Source organism: Morus notabilis, unplaced genomic scaffold (genome assembly GCF_000414095.1).
Source record: "Morus notabilis unplaced genomic scaffold, ASM41409v2 Scaffold844, whole genome shotgun sequence".
Taxonomy (NCBI): domain Eukaryota; kingdom Viridiplantae; phylum Streptophyta; class Magnoliopsida; order Rosales; family Moraceae; genus Morus; species Morus notabilis.
In genome coordinates, this window is record NW_010361197.1 from 79,983 (window position 1) to 93,659 (window position 13,677).

At 32.4% G+C, this 13,677-nt stretch overlaps 2 protein-coding genes across 2 annotated transcripts; one reads left to right on the forward strand and one right to left on the reverse strand.

The window, feature by feature from the left end:
- Positions 1-3,904: 3,904 nt before the first annotated feature.
- On the forward strand, positions 3,905-7,416 carry LOC21387157 (transcription factor bHLH110). The gene is made up of 7 exons (XM_010098729.1): positions 3,905-4,059; positions 4,486-5,179; positions 5,847-5,975; positions 6,119-6,184; positions 6,322-6,387; positions 7,021-7,080; positions 7,306-7,416. Exons 1-7 carry the CDS (start codon positions 3,905-3,907, stop codon positions 7,414-7,416), a joined length of 1,281 nt encoding a protein of 426 aa, XP_010097031.1.
- A 649-nt stretch (positions 7,417-8,065) lies between these two features.
- On the reverse strand, positions 8,066-11,784 carry LOC21387158 (phosphatidylinositol/phosphatidylcholine transfer protein SFH12). The gene is made up of 13 exons (XM_024166005.1): positions 11,642-11,784; positions 11,449-11,548; positions 10,686-10,952; positions 10,526-10,603; positions 10,308-10,409; positions 10,174-10,223; positions 9,984-10,083; positions 9,788-9,886; positions 9,583-9,660; positions 9,030-9,153; positions 8,546-8,931; positions 8,246-8,329; positions 8,066-8,122 (listed from the first exon to the last, which is right to left on the reverse strand). The coding sequence occupies exons 1-13, from the start codon at positions 11,767-11,769 to the stop codon at positions 8,105-8,107; spliced, it is 1,614 nt and encodes a 537-aa protein (XP_024021773.1). The 5' UTR covers positions 11,770-11,784; the 3' UTR covers positions 8,066-8,104.
- Positions 11,785-13,677: the final 1,893 nt, after the last annotated feature.

A 13,677-nucleotide genomic window follows, 5' to 3' on the forward strand; every position in this document is an offset into this window, starting at 1 on the left:
AGTGGGTCATAAAATCTGATTTCTTTGGCTTACTTTAGGCCTAATTGATCCCTTATTTTTCATTAGAGGTCCTACCGTAAAAAATTCCTCTGTGAACACCGCGTATTTCGTCCATGTCAGCATCGACACCACCGACTCCGGTACTTGCACGTGTATACCTTGTACACGTCGTACCCACCAAATCTACCAGGCCCTAACATAAGTGATTTTTAGTTCAATTTTACCTGTTTTAGCACCGTTTTGCACTAAATTTCTGATACTACTAAAAAAATACTAAGAATAATTTGAATAAAAATAAAAATAAACAAAAATGCACTAAAATAAAATAAAATCACACAATTAAATAAAAATAAATTAAACAAAACGAGATAGAACTAATATAAAACACAACAAACTAAGTTAAAATCAATTTTCTGTGTCTTTTACTTCATAGTTTTTTCTTGCTTTTGTCTTCATTTCTTTTATGTCCTTTTTTTTTTCTTCTCTCCCTTTTTTTATGCAAAAAATTATATAACTACTATTTTAAATGAATCATGTGTACGGAACGCGTGTAAAAAACTAGAATATTGTAAAAGGAAAGCACACAAACACTAAGGTAATTAAATTTGCCTTCACCAACGAATCTAGCGCCATAAACTTGTTCTTAGTCCTCTATTATGAAAGCATGTTTTTATACAGTGTTGAGGTCATAAATTTTTGTGGCGGGAGGGGGGCTAATCACTACGGAAAAAATTTAATTAAATGTAATTTGATGCAAAAGATATGTAAGTTTTATTTAAGAAAAAAAATTTGAGGAGAGGCTAATCAAATTTTCATGTTTTTTTTTGGGGATTGTAATGTAATTTGAGATAATATATCTACAGATTTTAAAAAGAATAAAAAGTTAATAAGGGGGCTTAAGCCCCCCAGTTCTTAATTCCCTCCGTCCCTGCTTTTATACTTTTAATTATTCTTTAAAAAATAAAGAGCTAGAGATCAACGTGAAAGGATTAATTTAGTCAATTGAATGAGAAGAAAACAGAAAATTATCCCTGAAATTGCATTTGTTGCTTAAGAAGCTGCATGACCTCTAATGGTCCCAAAAGTTAGAATTTGTATGCTTGAAGATAACCCCAAATTAAAGTCAGACATTCTATTAAGCATTTGAGCCTTGTCTTTTTTCTCAAGCATCTTCAATCTTAAGAGACTTCTTTTGACAATATTAAAATTGTGCATATAGTCTCTTTTCATGGAAAAATCTCATATTCTTAAATTTCTAATTCAATGTTAAATTACTTTTACCGACATGTGATCACTGATCACCAATTCTGCTTCCATATATCTAATGTATAGCAATCACTATACAATTAATTTGAGATTCTATAGCAAATAAATTATATATATGTGAATGTACATCCTTGAAAAAGCTGGGTTGACTCCCACAACTGAAAAGCCGTCGTATGAGAGGACTAATTAATATTAAAAATAAAGTTCAACCATAATGCATCCAACGTGGATTCCAATTTCTGGCTATACACATATGCAAGTGGATTAGACAAACTAGGGATCGACTTGCACTTACAATTTAAAACTCATGATGAGTGTCACTTGGAACATATACAAATGGCATCTTGGAATCCCAATGTTAATTCGTGCAATAATTGGGTCATAATTATTTTCGGGCGGATTTATTATAATCTGATTTATTATAATCTAATAAAGTTTTTATCTCTATCATATATATATATATATATTGTTGGACCCTATGGTATTGTGCTTTTAAGTCTAACCTAAAAGTACATGTACATTATAAACAAGTATATATATGTGTGTGCGTCTGTAATTTAGATGTGTATAAGTGTATATGTAGGTAGAACTTCTCCATAAATATTAAGCTTGAAGAGATGGGCAATCGGCTGCTTACAGCTATATATTGGAATGAGTGAACACTTGAAGAATTTTTCAAGCAAAAAAAAAAAAAGAAAAAGAAAAAAAAGTGAGACTGAAGAATTTAAAAGGACGAGAAAAGAGAGGTTGAACTAGGAGGCAAGTACGACAAACTTGCCCATGCATAATATTCTCTTTTTATATATTTTCACATTCTTTTCCAACTTTTTCTCTCTGACAACTTTTTATGGGGCAAATGCGAACATATAATAATCTTAGGCGTTTCGATCCCTTGAGTGAAAGACAGCTTAGTCGACATAAAATAATTAATAAAACCCTAGCTAGCCCTAGACCCCGCTTATACTATCACTATTATAGTATTCCAATTATTTGATGAACAATACTTCATGATTATCCTTTCGATTGTATCTCCAAACTAACTCAAATTTTGAATCACAATATTTTTGTTTCTGTAAGCTCAAAAGAAGAAAATTCGTATTTCGTTATTAGCTAGGCATATATATGATATGATCTCTTACCTATAGTTCACGATTTTAGGCTTGTAGATGATGTTGTTGCAAGTGGGTGCATGCGTGATAAGGGTGGGGGTATATATGCATGCGTGTGTCAGGGCATGTCATGAGGATTATATATATATATATATATATATGTATGTATGTATGTATGTATGTATACATATATATATTAACACATAAGAAGTTAATTTCTGCAAGGGAATTTCGTTAGTTCATTAGGCAGTAATCACTCACTATAACATATATATGGTTACAAAAAGTGCGTATATATAATTATTATCCATGCTTGTTTTAATATTGCTAATATCTTTAACGTTTTTCCCTTAATTTTCCTTGAGACGTGCCTAAGCTTTGATAAGGAATTTTAAGATTTTCTTCTGCAGGTGTAACTTGTTTGTTTGGAGCACCAATGCTAGCCAGTTGCAACTTTTACACGTGATTATTCACCACTTGCTTGCAGTACTAATTAAATATTTCCACTTAATTTTCCTGACCACTTTGATACTTCAGAATAATACCAATATAATATATAGTTATACTAACCTCATTCAATTCTCCAAAAAACAAAAAAAAAAAACACACACTTGAAATATGTTTTCTGAAAACCTATGTGCCGTTTATTTCCTAAGTTTGAATTACAATTCAAATGTTTTAATTATAGTATTTTCTTTTGCAAAAATTTTGAATTTCTTTTCAAATTTCTTGTTCAAACTTGCACATTAAATGGTACCCTAGTTGTTTAATTAGAATAAATGTATAACACAGATATTGGCATGACTATAACTTTTGATTGATACCAAAAAAGTTAAAAATAAAGAAAGTAAGAAAGAAAGAAAGAAATTGGGGGCCAAAAATCTCTTTTCAAACCGGCGGTGCCGCGGTGGGTCTTTAGTAATCGTTATTAAGCGAAGATTGGAGTTGATATTGATGTTGCCCTCTAGAGGAAGTACAAATATATACGCTTCAGTGATTGTTAGGGCACAAAAACAGTTTTATATATTAACGATAAAGTTACATAAAGTTACCCTGTAAATTAACTTATTATATAATATATTTACAAAATACAAAGAGAGATAGAGACAGAGCTGAGAGAATCATCTTCAACATCCTTTTACAAAGTTCACTTTTAGTTTAGACTTTAGAACATCAAAGAGAAAACTAAATATTTTCTCTCTGATTAGGAGCTCATATTGATTATCTCACTTGTATTTTCCCTTCCCTATTCACAGAGGTTAGTTGTGATTGAAACTTTGGAAAAAGAGCTACATAAAGAGGAAACCAATCATCAGTACGCATACATATTGATATATATATATGTGTGTGTGTGTGTGTGTGTGTGTGTGTGTGTGTGTGTATGTATATATATGTTATATATATTACAAAGGCTACTTCAAATAGTTGAGAGATGATCACTTTGGGCTGATACGGCAACAAGTTCTTGTGGGATTATCAACTGAAAAGACAATAATCAGGTACTGATATATATATAATTCATATTCAGCATGGAGTATGCAAATCTCCATACGCAGCATCATCATCATCAGCTGCAAGAGCAGGTTAATATTGGGGCTCCGTCAGCTTCTTTACCAATTATAGCTCCGAGCACACTAGTTACTACAACCACTAGTAATTGTAATTGGAATCCAAGCCTCATTTTGTAAGTATATACACATACATTAAACTACACTATTCGTTGATTTCTCATTTTAGATATTGCTTTGCTAATTTCAGTAATTAATTAGATTAAAAAAACATGATTTATATGAGGAAATATAATTAATTGCTCATGCATGTCTAGTATGATAATCAGTTTTATGAATTCTACATATTTACATGATGTATATTACAATAACCAATAGTAATATTAATATTATGAAGGAGTACTAAATATTGATCAATAAAAACAATTAAGGCAAATAGGCCATGCACTAGATTAAGATTACTCTAGTTTAATTATCGTCTAGCCATAGTTTTGTTTTTGTTAACTTCTCACATGCTTATTGGTATTGGCTATCAAATTAATATTAATATGTAATTGATTATTGTTAATTTTCTTATTATCTGATATGTGTGAATGTTTAAGGAATAATGGCATAGATGTGTATCCAACTGAAGCCAATATCCCCAACTCAAAGCTATGGCAGTATAACTCTCCAATTACCACAAGCACATTCACCTCCCACGAATTCAACTATGGTGATCATCATGCAAGAGCCTTCAGTGCTCAGAGATCATCCACCGCCAGTACCGAAGAATCGCCCCTTTCGAACATTAAGGAAGAGCCAAATTCGGATTCTTTCTCGAAATTGAAGATAGCTAAGGCCATATACAACAACAGTACTTTCATGGAGCTCATGAGTACTAACTCATCATATAATTCAGCTCCGAATGAGTTGTACTCTAGTATTGCTCAAAACAGTAGTATTAATAGAAATGCAAGTTTTGGACATGTTTTTCCTTGTACTAATACTAATAGTACTAGTAGTACGGCAGCTAGATCAACAACAACAGGTTCATTGTTTCCAATATCATTGGTGTTGTCTTCTGGGGGCTTCATGAACAAAAATTCACAGGCTTCGGATCTTTTGTCGCATACCGCTTATAGTCGCGATCGCAGTCAGTGTTATAGTCCCTCTTCACAACATTCTAATAACAGCAATATTGGCTGCGGTCTATATAGAGATCAGCCTTTGTCTGTGCAGGGGCATGGTCATCATGATCCTGACAATATGCAAGAATCAAGATCAAGCCCATCAAACAGCTCCAACAATAATATGGTATGCCATTAATTAGCTAATTCCTAGATTATTTTTGGACATGAGTGCTTCTCATTTCATGTATATTATTATTGATGTTACAATTATCACGGCTATTTTATTATGCAAGCACTGATTGATGATTCTTAGCAACATGAATGAATATATACAGTCAAACCCTGGTACTTGACGTAACTTCTTCTTCTTCTTCTTCTTCTTCTCTCTCTCTTTTTTCTTTTTTTTTTTTTTTTTTTTTTTTTCTAATAAAAAAAAAAGGGTCCTAATAGAAAAAAAAGGGACTTAGACGTAAAAATTTATGTGATGTGAATTTGTATCAAGTTTCTTCAAGTATAGAAATCTCTATCTGTACACACACAGATCACTCCCGTCAAGATTCTAATTTCTCATGTCAAGCATTACTTTGTCTACTATATTTTAATTAAGATATCATGTTTGTAATAACTCTGTAGCTATATCTTTAGTTTTCTTTCACCTCGATTCAGTGCAAGCAACGCATATGTAGTACTGCAGGAGAGTTACAATAGATTATTTTTAAGTGATCAAATTAATATTATATATGTGTTTACATGTCTACACGCGCACGCGCACACACATATAATATATATGTCAGTCTTAGTTTTCTTGATCTATAAACTGAAATGTATTGATTCAATTTGCATTTATAAAGACGTCAGCTTTCTTCAACGAAGTTACAAGAACGAAAAGACAAAGTAGTTTTTCAGAGCCGAAGGAATCTCATGCAGAAGCTAATAAGAAGTCCAAATCTATATTACGATCCTCAAATCCACCATTAAAGGTATATATCAATCTTACTTTTCTAATGATTCACTTTGTTTTCATTTTTTTTCCTAATAATTTTACAAACCCCACATTTTGGAAAAAAAAAAAAAAAAAAAAGTTTCGAAAATTTCATAGTGAGGTATTGGATTTAACTTGCAGGTGAGGAAAGAGAAACTAGGGGACAGGATTGCAGCTCTTCACAGGTTGGTGGCACCTTTTGGCAAGGTACAATCTCTACATTTATTCTTGAATAGTGAAATAATCATATCCCACTAATTATGTGTTTAGAGAGAGAAATAATTATAAATCTATTTGGCCATGCTTCTCTGAATTCTTTATCCCTTTGTATGGAATATTTTCAGACGGATACAGCCTCTGTACTAACAGAAGCTATTGGGTACATCCAGTTCCTCCATGACCAAGTCCAGGTAATCACATATATTTCCCATCCCAATATCTATATAATCTCTATTCACAATACCAACTAATAAATTATTGGATCAATCTTATATGCGTTCTCAAACTTTAGAGTGATTTCTGTTTTGCGCCTTGAAGTTTGAAAACTTCAACTTTATCTATAAACTTTGAATTCATCGCACTTAAGCCCTTCTCTTAGATCATATTATAAAAACAAAAGTAAATTATTCTCAATTAACCCTTCATTGTTACAATTAATGTTAAGAATAAACGAAAAAACCACATGAAGTCCTCTTTTTCCGTATGTTTATAAGGGATTAATTCAAAATTTATAAGACAAAATGGGGTTTTTAAAATTCACGAAGTAAACTGGGAATGACGTCCCTAGAGTTAACTAGGCACGGATGAGAATCAACCTAAATTACTTATCCAAATGAAAATATTTCTAAAATTCATTTTTTTTTGTTTTGTATATCATTTAGTGCTCAGAAATTTATTAAACAATTTGGTGTCCCTAGCATTTGTACGAAGTACGTGAGTGTGGTTGAAACGTACTAATTAAAAATATTACAGCAAAGAAAAAATAATTGCATTCGAATAAGTTTTACACAAATTCTAAATTGAAAATGAAGTTTGTGTTGCAGACTCTAAGCATGCCTTATATGAAGTCCTTGCAAAGCAAGACATCAAGAAAAATACAACAGGTAATTTGCTAAAATGCTTTTGGTATATTGTGGTGTATATATACTTTAGCATTGTTTACTTCATTTAATTATGTGATCTGTGAAGAATGATGTGAATTGTGTTTTAACAAATTGCCTAAACACATCTTGACTGCCTTAATTAAAATCTTTGCTAGATTTACAACAAGCTTTTACTTTGAAGTAAAGACAATTTGATTTGCATTAATTTTTTTTTAAAAAAAAAAGGTATATGGATTGAGCAATGAAGAGGAAACAGAATTGAAGATGGATCTTAGGAGTAGAGGGCTATGCCTTGTGCCACAATCTTGTGCCTCATATTTAAATGGTTTTGATTGAGGAGTTTTGGACTCCCCTATGGATAGTGGGAACAAGTGAAGATTGCATTCAACAGTTTCAACAATTTCTTACTTCTGCTGGGAATGCAAAAAAAAAAAAAGAAAAAAAAAAGAAGGAAAAATAACTGACAATATAATGATCATTATCATGCACTTCAGAATAGGCTCATCAAGTTTCTTCACACATACAAGGAAGTAGGATTATTGTAGGCTCTCTTTCTTTGCTATTTACTGTACCTTTCTCTACCTGAATCAAGATTTTATCTTGTAATAAAACTATGGTCTCTCTCTCTCTCTCTCTCTCTCTCTCTCTCTCTCTTATTCTAAAATCATCGTTACCAAATTTTTATTTGATAACATTTAGTTATGTTGTAATGGTAAGTTAAACTTAACAAAATGGCTACATATGTTTATTGATCATAATTAATTTTCCGGGGTGTCATCATCACAAGTGCTCTGCTCCTCAGAAAATAGTCAGGAATTGATATTATAAGACGCCCAATTTTATTTAAGATACATATAATTTGGGAAAGACTGGAAATTTTATTTATATACTTGACCAAAACTTTTGACTTTTTTTTTTTATTTGGTAAAAGTAATAGTCAACATTAAGAGTGGCTTTGGAGAATCGAATTTCACATCACTCTTAAGGGGTGCTCAGAATCTCTCCCGGGCGTCCAGCCATTCTATTACCAGCTGAATAGGTTCTGCATTACAAAGAAAATCACCAAAATTTAAATTAAACAATCACTTGCAATTTAATGTTAATGGATATATATGTATATGTATATGTATATATAAAGAGTCAATTGAGCTTGGTCATGACATACCAACTTCTTCTTCTTCTTCTTCTTCTTGTTTTTGTCTAGATAAGCTACAAGCTCCTCCTGCCTGGAAAGCGACTCCTCCAAAGCCTACACAAACAAATGAAATCAAAATTAATTAACAAAAGGGATCTCATGTTTCTGAATAATACATTTATTGTATGTTACCATTTAATAGAACAAGAAAGTTTCTTTAAGCCAGATTGAAAATCCAAAATCTCTTACTCATTGTTCTTTTCACTTATATGTTCACAAATATCCACAAAAGAAGAAGTTCCAAAGGAATTAAGCAAGCAACATATGTACCTTCTTGGTTTCCATAAGCTCTTTCTCCAAAGCATCAACCCGGCTTAAAGCAGAATTCAACATGGCCTCCTTCTCGAGCGGCATGGTGACTTGTTTCATGCTCATGACAGTCACTCTCTCTTCCAACTCAGCCATGCGCTTCATAACAGACATTAAGTCAGCACTGGACATGGCAGCCCCTTGCAGCTGCACCTTGGCACCAGACATGCTGTCATCATCACAGTAAGTCGGGCTGGAGTAGAAGGTGGAGTCAGTTAGCTTCTTGGGGATGTTTCTTGTCAGCCTGACCATGGTCACAATGCCCATCACAACCGTCATAACGCCGGTGAAGATTTGCGAGCTAAAGCCGTCAGACATTTTGCAACCATCATGCATTGTATAGCAATCTGTTGACATAAAATCCTCATGAGCACATTTTGTGTAAGATCAACAATACAATTCTTTCTGCATATATATTGTGTAGGAAAAGGCGATGAAAATATACCTTTAGGAAGAGCAAAATTGTTGCTTTCAACCGCCTTTTGCCAAGTGGCATCCACAGATTTGTCAACCATTGGAACATAGTCGTCATACTTGTAAAACTTTTTAGACCTTTTCAATACAGGGTTCTGTAAGGTTCATATTTAAAAGAAGGAAGTGTTAGAATTATGCATGAAAGGAAGTTGGAATAGAAAAGGGTAAAACCAAGTATGACTACTAGCAGTGATGCACAAAGTTTTCCTTAGGCTTCTACGGAAGCTTAAACTGCACTAAAATGAGGTTTATAGTACACTTAATCTTATCAGTTTAATTAGATATAAAATATCTTTATGCATAATTCAATGTTCATTTCAACAAACAGGAAAATAATACAAAAGGGAAGTTAGGAACTGCATTTACTTTTCTCGTTACCCTATATCATGCAGTCATAATAAAGTACCGTTACTAATTTTATATGTAAACGCATAAATAGGTGAGAAAATGAAACACTTCTTAAGTTGTATTATAAGCATAGGAACTTTTGTTAATCGACCATTTAGTCACTCGTAGAAACTTACTTCTTCACGAATAGGAGACAATTGTGTTGTACCATCTACATCTGGAGTAGCCTCCACATTGTGAGAGTCACAATATCCCTGGATCAACAAAGATTATGCAAATCATAAATTAAGAGGGAGTTCCTCAATCTTTTGTACCAACCAAAAGATATAGGAAAGACAAAGTAATTCACAATTTTTTTTGTTTTTTATGATCTAGTGCTACCTTAGAGTATGACATCTCATCCTCTGATATTGTCTTCTCATCAGCAACTTGGATGCTCCCAGGTTTTCCCTTACATTTGTGGTCACCGTTTTGAACCATCTGTAATTCCAATTTGTGATTGTGTTAAACAAAACATGATTAATAGTTCAAACCAAACTGAGAAGTTTACTAAATCAGATTCAGTTAAACCAGGTACCTTCAGAATTTCTGGGTCCTTCCAAGGACCCTTATCCGAACGCATACATCCGCCATGTTCGGCACAAGTGCAAGTACCTCCTAGAAAGTCTGGCAACTCGCTGGTGCCCCAAAACAAAAGGCCAAAATTAGGCGAAAATAAAAACAATGTGTATGTTCAATGGCTAATTGTCAATAACTCAGAAACTTACTTGGCATCAATTATCTCAAGCAACTTGCTCTGGTACTTATTTCCCAGGACCTGGTAGATAACGATTCCTTTCACTTAAATAAGTGCACTTTTGATAAAAATTCCTTATTTTTAGAATAAAACATATATACTTACATGGATCTTTGCAGCAGTCTTAGGATCAAGGAAGGACTTGACTGTGTTCCACAACATCCTAAAGCCCGAACCGGCGTTGATGATAAACATGCGGTTCAAGGTCTGCAAAGAAGCATCAAATTCAAGTGACATAAACAAATATTGCGAAAATCAGAGAGATAATAATATCAACAAAATGTGAGCTTCTAAATTTGACTCGAAAAGTAATGAGTCAGTACCTCAGGGTAATTGTCACCATCAATCTTTTGAAGGCAAGAAATCAGTTCTCTCGCAGATTTGGTGAAATTCTTAAGTCCCTGCATATCATTAATTTGAAGGTCAACATGATCTCGAAAAACAAAAATCGTGTTGAAACCAAGGTAATGTTGTGTGACATACTACTCCTTGAACATCCAAGATGGTTGTGCTTTGATCAATATGCTTCTTTGCTGCAATTGAACAAGCTGGGAACTTAACACCAAAAGTCCTCTCAAACTCTCTGACATGATATTTCACATAGCGATCCATTGTTGTCACTTGCATCAGCTTGTTGGGATCTACTTTTCCTAGTCTCTCAATGTAGACTGGTTTTCCATCCTTATCCACTCCATGATAGCCTTGAGGATAGTATTCCAAGACTTCACTCAGTTCCTTGAACTCAAAATCCTTTAACATAACACAAATAAATAGATAAGTTCAAGAACTACATTTTGATCAAAACTTAAACAAAAAAGGTTTTGTATCATGATCCCACTACCTTATATTAAATATTGAAAAGGTACCTTGATGTTTTGATATAATATTAAAATGGTATCCTGTAGTTTAAAAAAATATCATCTAAACACCTCAAATCTGTTTTTCGGAACACAAAATTAAGTTATGAAACAGCGATAATCATTCGATGTTGATTACAATTTTTTGGCACAAACTCAATCTTTTGAGAATGGTCATTCCCTTTTGTTTCTAATTAAGTGGAATAGATTAAAATGTGTTCATAGAACTTAAAAAGTACAAAATAAATATTTTATGTCCTAAAAACTTGGAACGAGACATGTTAATATAATCTAAGCAACGAGGTACCTTTTCAGCAGTACGTTAAAATACATAATACCTAATTAAAAAGAAAAAACCATGATACAAGTAATTCTTCATTGGTTAATACCTCCATAATTGTGTCAGCACCAAATTCCTTCCTCCACTCAAGCATGTCAGTCCACATCTGTTTTGCCTTGTCAATGTCGAATTTCCTCGCTTTCAAGAATCTGCAATTGTGAAGAGAAGAATAAGAACGTTTTAAATAACTTGTGGAGCAAGAAACCTAAGATAGGAGAGCATATCAAGAAAGAGAAGACTACCTAAGCATCATGTGATAATCATCGTGCTTTGCAGGCAGTAGCTCCTCCAAGATAAGTGCCTGGCGGAAAGCGTCAACGGCCTGTACCTCCTCGGCGTCATGGACGTCCTCGATTTCGATGACCGACATGACTTTGCTACTCCTCCTGCCCTTTATTGTCAAAGAATGCCTGAACTTGCTGGAGGCATTGATCGCTTTCTTCTTCAAAGATCCGATCCTAGTCTTTCTCTCGTCCTCTGAGTTTTCGAGTGCATCGAATCTTTCAAGAACTGAATCATGCTCAAAATTGTAGCTATGTCTCAGCATCGTACAAAAACAATCTATAACTCTGCCTTATGAGTTATGGGATGGATTTCATCTCTATACATGAATTAAATGACATGATATCATATAAAGGATTCTATAAGGGACATCACATCAAGTAAGAGATTGAATCCTACTAGGATTATTAACTTCTCGTGTACTAATCATATAAGTACCACATGAATGCCTTTATTTATTTGGGTTTTTTTTTAATCTTTTTCTAACTTATATTTTTATTAGGTTATTTAATATATATATATATACCATTTGTTTTTTTTATCGTATGTCTATTCCGACTACAAAACGATTAAATTACGTAAAGAGATTAAAAAAAAAATCAAAAAAATTAAAAATAATTTAAAAAGAATGGTGGATTTTGTGGTTCATGTTTTTAGTTTTTTTTTTCTTTTCTAATTTTCGGATTTTTAGTATTTCTTTCGTTTTCATTTTAAGGGTATTTTAGTCATTTACCAATCAACATTTCCTATTAATCGAGAAAATATATACATTTTCCTTTTAAATTCAATTTAACGGTATATAGTTATAACAATCGTAAATAAAAGATATGCTTTTGATTTTTGAATAAAACTAAAATATAGGTAAAGAAAATTTTTTTATTCGTTCTCCGTCTTGGAAAGTATTCACTACACTTACCAAAACTTAATTATAGATTTTAGCCGAGGGCTTTGTAAAAATAACTCAATAGAAAAGTTTTATTAATAAAATAACTTTTTAAAAATTTTTATTTGTAAAATGACTACAGAACGACCACTTTTTACAAAGAATGATTAGGTGGTCATTCTTCATAAAAAATGAAGAAGGTCATTTTGCTAATTTCATTTTGTTGGATAGTCATTCTAGCATATTGCCCATTTTAGCCCTTCCCTTTCTTTTGTGAGGCTTCTCATAAAACTACATACATATATACATTTATAAACGTACGCATATCTATTTATGAATGCAAGTACATATGCAAACATAAGCATGTCCGAAATTTTTTTGAACAGAGGGTATAACGTAAGAGAACTTTTAAAAAAAATGAAGAGACACAAATACAATTTTTCTTATTAAAGAGTAAAAACAAAAAAAAAAAAAAGCTCTTTGCGCAGATTTTTTACAGCTTCCTAATGCGTACATTTTTACAGACAGCTCCCAAATGCGTATACATTTATAGGTTTATAAAACATATATAAGCACAGTTACGGTGCCATAACTTTTGAAATTAAACTACAACACGATAGTCCTTTTATCTTTATTTATCCATTTGTATCTTTAATGTTTTTCTTTCTAAATGAACTAAGTTCATAATGGAGTATATTATATTTTTTGTGTTTAGAGTTTAAATTTATAAATTAATATGGTAGTCTAATTAATTTTTAATTTATTAGAGATTTTTAATTTAAAATAAGAATACTAAAAATCAAAATTCAGGGTATAATTGATTTTTTTTTAAATGCCATGTAAATGGGCGAATGAAGGAATAAAGTTAACTAAGGAGACGTTTAGTTCATGGATTATAATCATGTGATTAGAATCATTTTCGATTTACAAGTATTTTTTGTGAGAGAAAACACTGTAACGAATCATGAACCATGATTCAAATCATAGTTTGAATCATCCAACCAAACATCCCCCAAACTTTTTCATTTGAGAGCATAACCTTAAAATGAGCTACCTAATACCTATACATGTACATAGATATAGGCTTTTTTTTTTGTACGAATGTCCCCTCAA

Excerpts from the sequence above, each read along its gene's own strand:
- LOC21387157 (XM_010098729.1), top strand. The coding sequence starts at position 3,905 with ATGGAGTATGCAAATCTCCATACGCAGCATCATCATCATCAGCTGCAA. Across the intron at positions 6,185-6,321 it reads TGGTGGCACCTTTTGGCAAG|ACGGATACAGCCTCTGTACT; the intron begins GTACAATCTCTA and ends GAATATTTTCAG. Across the intron at positions 6,388-7,020 it reads TCCTCCATGACCAAGTCCAG|ACTCTAAGCATGCCTTATAT; the intron begins GTAATCACATAT and ends TTTGTGTTGCAG.
- LOC21387158 (XM_024166005.1), bottom strand. The coding sequence starts at position 11,769 with ATGTCGGTCATCGAAATCGAGGACGTCCATGACGCCGAGGAGGTACAG. Across the intron at positions 10,224-10,307 it reads AGACTGCTGCAAAGATCCAT|GTCCTGGGAAATAAGTACCA; the intron begins GTAAGTATATAT and ends GTTATCTACCAG. Across the intron at positions 9,661-9,787 it reads ATGAGATGTCATACTCTAAG|GGATATTGTGACTCTCACAA; the intron begins GTAGCACTAGAT and ends TTGTTGATCCAG.